This window comes from Pleurodeles waltl, chromosome 7, assembly GCF_031143425.1.
Source record: "Pleurodeles waltl isolate 20211129_DDA chromosome 7, aPleWal1.hap1.20221129, whole genome shotgun sequence".
Lineage (NCBI taxonomy): Eukaryota > Metazoa > Chordata > Amphibia > Caudata > Salamandridae > Pleurodeles > Pleurodeles waltl.
In genome coordinates, this window is record NC_090446.1 from 477,919,300 (window position 1) to 477,925,299 (window position 6,000).

The window sequence follows — 6,000 nt, forward strand, 5'->3', positions numbered from 1 at the left end:
CAGTCCTGATGAAAGGTTTGTATGAGCTCCTTATGGTTGGCAAAAGAAATGCTGCAGCCCATAAGGATCTCCTGGAACCCCAATGCTCTAGGTACGTAGGTACCATGTACTAGTGGCTTATAAGGGGGTTCCAGTGTGCCCATTAGAATTGGAATATGGAGTCAATAATGTGTAGTGACAAATTTGGTAAGTAGAGAGAGCATAAGCACTGGAGTTCTGGTTAGCAGATCTCTTCAGTGACATAGTTAAGCATACTGACAACACACATAGGCCACAACTATGAGCACTGGGGTCCTGGCTAGCAGGAACCCAGTGAGACAGGCAAAACACACTGACAAATAGGGTTTTAACTATGAGCACTGGGGCCTGGCTAGCAGGATCCCAGTGAGCCAGTAAAAACACTGACAAACACTCACAAACAGGCCACAAATGGGGGTAACCATGTTAGAAAGAGGCTACTTTCTCACACCAACTTCGCCTCCATCTCAGTCTGCTTCATTGTTAGGTCTCGTACTTGCTTTTCTAATTGTTTGTTTACAGCCTGGAGCCCGCTGATCTGACCCTCCTCTATGGTGACCTTATCCGTGACCCTGTGAAGGTCTGTGTGCAGTAAATTAACATCCAGCGTCACTGCATCAATTTTTGGGTTGATGTTGTTCCTTAGCGCTTGAATGGCATCCATAATTTCCCGCAATGAAGGGTTTCCACACTCTGGGTTTCCCCCTGTAGATCTGGTGCAGTTCTCACCAATCCCATTGACCCAAGCTGCACCGTGTACTTATCCAGACTGTTTATTTGCGTTGGTTATGGGCCTCGGTTGCGCCCCATGTTGTCAGGTCTCTTGCAGGGGCACTCTTGAGGTCGCTATGACGTGAGTTGGTACTTTTACATCGTGGGACAGGTTCTCTGCACCCTCCCACCCTGGGGTAGTTGAAGGCGTCTTCCCACTTTCAGGCCAGCACACGGCCCAGTCCAGCAGCACTCCTTGTCCTGGGCCCTGAACGATCCTCCAGTGATATAGTGTCAGCCCCAGGGCTTCTGATAGGCGCAAGTGGGGTGATAACTATTGGGATCTCTGCTCCTACCATTCACAGCGGTGTCACGGATCTCATTCTCCTGAACCCCTCCTGTTTCTGTTGGGGGCTGCCATGCGTTGATCGTACGCCCGAGGGGACTCTCCCGGCAGCCTCTGTCTCAGCGCCGGTCTCCCCACCACTGCCGCTTTCGCCCGGTCACTGTCGGTGCCCAGGACCACCGGTGGCCCGGCCCCGGCACCCCTCGCTTGCTCTGTGTGCCTGCCAGCGCTTCACTGGTGTCTCTCTCCCGTCTCGCTGGTCGCCTGGGGGTTGCGATTCCTGATCCACCCCACTTCAGACCCCTCTGAGGTCCAGGGCACCCCCTCTGGAACTTACTTGACAGTCTCTGTTGTTGCTGCGGATTGGGGGGGGAGGCCTACGCACTTCATATGCTCCACTCCTGGCCTTATTTATTTGCTCCAGGCAGCCATCTTGTTTTCTCTCGGCTGCCGGTTACTTCGTGCTCCCAGCCATGGATCTCCTTCTAATGCCTCCCTGTTTGTTGCGTTTAGGGTCCCGGGAGGCTCACGACCGCTGGCGAGTCTTTCCCTGCCTCTAGTCCGGATATGTGTAGCAGATTTTATCGGGCCTTTGAGGCGCCGCTACGGAGTCGGTGACTATGCGGCCATCTTGCTCGGCGCCAGACCACGCCCCCACAGTCATTGATTTTTGTGCATAGCCGTCACACATTAGCCTATGGCAGGGTCTGTTGTGAAGGGTACCACCTACTATACAGTCAGTTTCTGGCAAAAGCTGTTGGGTAGCCAGTGTCCTGACGGCAAGGTCAGGATCCACCATTTTTGGGTGTGAAGCTGTTTATTTTTCAATTGTTAGTGTCTCACCAGCACTCAAAATGGAGGCTAGTGTATTTACTAATGTTAGATACCAACAAAACTGTTCTTGGCAAGATATGATACGATAAAAAGTGAACCATGACTGTGTTTACCATCGATAGAGCCGCAGGGGAGGAAACAACCTCAGACTGATGGGATTTAGTACAAAAAATTGTTAAGAATAAATGCACAAATAATATATTTTTTATGTATCATTAATATATTATTAAAATAACAAAATTAGTTTTGAAGTTCAAAAACTTTGATAACAATGTGTGTACATGTATTACGCTATGACATTTCTAATGTTACCAAGACATAAGATGTGTGTTCATGATCAAAGTTTGGTGTGACCATTTAAGCTATTTTCTTTTCCAGAACTCACACACGAGTAGAAGACGACGACCTCCGGTTTTCCAGTCCTTTCCCGGCCTTGCCACCAAGGAGGAAAGGGATCTCATAAAAACATTTCGACTAAATAGGGAAACTATCCTGGATTTGTGCCACCAGCTGGAGCCTGATCTCCTGCCTCACAATAGGAATACAAGAGCAATGACACCAATTGTGAAACTCGTGGCAGTACTTCATTTTGTGGCCACTAGTTCTTTTCAATACACTGTGGCAGTATCTGGGGGCTTGTCCCAACCAACATTTAGTGATGTGCTACAAGACGTCCTTGCTTCCTTGATGAGACACATCAACAGCTACATCCAGTTCCCAAAACAACAGGAGCTGGCCACCGTGAAGGGAGAATTTTACGCTTTGGGCGGACTACCACATGTGGTCGGAGCAATAGATGGCACGCATATTGCGTTGGTGCCACCACATGCAAGTGAAAAGGTCTACCGCAATCGGAAGAACTTCCATTCCATCAATGGGCAAGTTGTCTGCTTAACGGATTTATACATCTCAAGAGTGTGTGCCTGCTTTCCTGGGTCAACACATGATTCATTTGTACTACGGAACAGCACCATATCCCTGCAGATGTCACAGCATGGCCTGGAGAGGGCCTGGCTTCTTTGTAAGTACAATATGACTTGAGGATAATTTGCTTGAATCCAAGTTTAGGAAGGAACAATGGCTTGATATGATATTAATCGATTGATATGTTGCTTCCATGTAGGTGACTCAGCTTATCCTAACAGACAATGGTTGTTAGCACAGCTGAGGAATCCAACAACGCCACTGGAAGTCCGCTTCATTGAGGCTCATAGAAGAACACAGAGGCCAGTGGAGCGGGCTTTTGGACTCCTCAAGGCCAGGTTTAGGTGCCTGGGCAAGACCGGTAGAGCCTTTCCCTACTCACCCAATAATATGTGCCAAATCACAGTTGCCTTCTGATTGCTCCACAGCATCGCCCTGCAAAGAAACATCTTAATAATTGCAGAGGAGGGAGACCATGAAGAGCCACTGGGTGAGGATGTTGAAATGCCCAATGAAGATGATGGTGAAGAGGAAGGAATTGGCCTACTTCAAGATGTGATTGACTACTTCTTCACCTGAGTGTAAATTTACCTTTACATAATGTAACCTCCAATGTCAATACAACTTGTGGCATAGGGAACAAATCAGTCTGCAATGGTGATTCGGTAGGAATGGTCAGTTCAGGAAAGTCCAAGGCAAAGATGTTAGTGGCTCAGAGTTTACCTACATTGACTACTGTGGTTATTGACATAGATTAACTTTGTTTCTGCTAAGTATGTGTGTCCTTCTAACTTGTCATTTGATTCAAATTTAATACGTGAAATCATTAATTTCCCTTGTTATTCTGTTTCAGGGTCCTTCACCATGTCATCTTTATTTGGACATTTCAAATTTGTGACATTTGCAGTGATATGTTGCTGTTGGAAAGTACATGTGTTGATCCTGGGACAGACACCCACTTGGATAGTCAGATCTTGTACAGAGACAACTTGCACTGTGATAGAATGGAAGTTCAGGAGATTGTATCTGACCTGTTATCTATATGATGGTGCCACTTAACCTGCTTAAATTGCTTGTGTATGTCAAGCCATAGCGTACTGTTTTTCCTTCACATTGGCTAAATCTTCAATTTGTGTTCAGTGGAGGTAGCTGTTGATGTGTCTCCTCATAGTTCATAGAACATTTTTAGCACACCACTGAATGATGATTGTGTCATTGCACCAGATACTGCTACAGTGTCCTGTAATGGTCATGCGGCCTCAAATTGTGTTACTGCCATGATGTAGACTGTTGGTGTTATTGATAAAGGATTCCTACTGTGAGGGCAGAATGTATGGCTTCGACTTAGGTCATGCATCAATGATAGTTTGCCTATTTAATTTGACCCTATGCAATGTTCTCTATCTTCCATGGTGTCAAGGTTGTGAAGCGTGCGCCCCTGAATGGCACAGGTTATGCATGGTTTGTGAAACCCAGCTCTGAGCTTGTCTAAGACTTTTTACTTACACATATATGTTACCAATGCATTTCAGAGATACTGAAAGAAAGTACAATTAACAAAAAACACAGAGGGAGAGAAACACAGAAATAAAAACCTGTCTCCTGTGTTTTGAAGTCGGTGGCTTTCTCGTCTTATGTAGTGTGATGGCAAAGGATCAAGGTCTGAAATGCAGTATGTTTTGCAATTGTTCACAATTATCCAATATACAACAGGTGTTGGCTACTGGCATCCAACCAATGGTCACAGCCATAGTACTTACCAAATGGGTGCTGCGACTGACTCCCGGCAAGAGTCTTTATGCACCTGCTGGAGGGCTGATGGGTGTGATTGCCCCCAGTCTGCCCTGGGGGGGGGGGGGGCACAAAGTCCACTAGACACCAGGGAATGTCAGTTTAAAAACAATATAGGAGTGGGTGCCGTCCACCATTGGCATGGTAATGTCCCCACCCTCAACAAGAGGACCAACAGTTTTTCTGCTCCATGGGAGCAGATTGGATAGTTATCCCTGATTTTCCACCCCGGGATGTAGAAAGCCCACTAGACACAAGGGTCAATGGACATAAGGGTCAATAAAAACAATATAGGGCCGGGGGCTGCCACTATGGGCATAGCCATCCCCCCACCCCTAAAATAATATGGTGACCGCTACCTCAAAGCTCTCCATCATTCTTTTAAACAAGACTTAGGTATTTGATGCATAGGTCCATTAATACGCCTAAAACCGATCTTATATTGGCTGCAGGTTTGGTACACTCCTGAGGTAGTACATTATAGGGTGTGATAAAGAGATGTCCTGGATAGACAACAGGAAGGGCTGATGCTATTTTGGCTGGAATATGTAAAATGGTCTCTTTACTCCTTGGACTTGCAAGAGTACTTTTTAGATGCTAATGCCATTATATCATATGCAGCAGAAAAGTTGAAGTCTATCTACTGGGAGCATGAGGTGAAAAAATTGTCCAATCAGTCAGGTTTGGGGCCTACGACTGAACGCTTTCTAGAGTTTAAGCCACTGTCTTCCTCTGAGACCTTCATGGATGATATTGACCCTCCCTTTAGAAAATCTCTCTATATAAAATCTAGGCTGGGTATACTCCCTCTTATTATATTTACAGCTAAATGAAAAGGCAACCTTAGGGATAGTAAAATCTTTCCTGTATGCAGAGGAGGTGAAGAAAATGATGATCATTTAATGTACTTTTGTCTCAATTACCATAAGCAGTGTAAGCGTTGGATTGTTTCTTTGTGTCGCTTCCTAGGTGTCCATCATTTTAGGGTAGCTGTGAGAATATGTAGAGCAGATACATCCCCTGTTATTGTTTTTTCTATTACTAAGTATTTGAAGAGTATTTTTGCCTCCAAAGCCCAAGTCTAGTCCTAGTCAGTTGTTATCTCAGATATTGCTCTTAATGCTGTTAGAACTGTGTTGTTATGTGAGTTCGTAAAACATATTTTTAATGAACTATTTTTTAACAATTGTAGAGATGTGATGTATTTGTGTTGTATTATTGATTGGCTACTTTTATGATTAGTGACCAAAATACATTATTCAAATGGAAATGGAATATGCTGACAGTCTTTCTGCCCCCCCCATAAGTGCAGCTGGGGGTGATTGCTCCCAACCTTCACCTGGGGGGGGGGGAGGAGTGGGGGAGCAGACAGTCCA

General features: G+C 45.5%; 1 protein-coding gene across 1 annotated transcript in view; it reads left to right on the forward strand.

Annotated features, from left to right (window-relative positions):
* LOC138246897 (putative nuclease HARBI1) overlaps nt 1-3,412 on the forward strand; it is a 28,866-nt gene extending 25,454 nt beyond the window's left edge. The window contains exons 2-5 of the mRNA XM_069201643.1: nt 541-598; nt 2,288-2,930; nt 3,033-3,171; nt 3,262-3,412. Of these exons, the coding sequence (XP_069057744.1) occupies nt 541-598; nt 2,288-2,930; nt 3,033-3,171; nt 3,262-3,412 (991 nt within the window). The remainder of the gene's footprint in view (nt 1-540; nt 599-2,287; nt 2,931-3,032; nt 3,172-3,261) is intronic.
* Nucleotides 3,413-6,000: the final 2,588 nt, after the last annotated feature.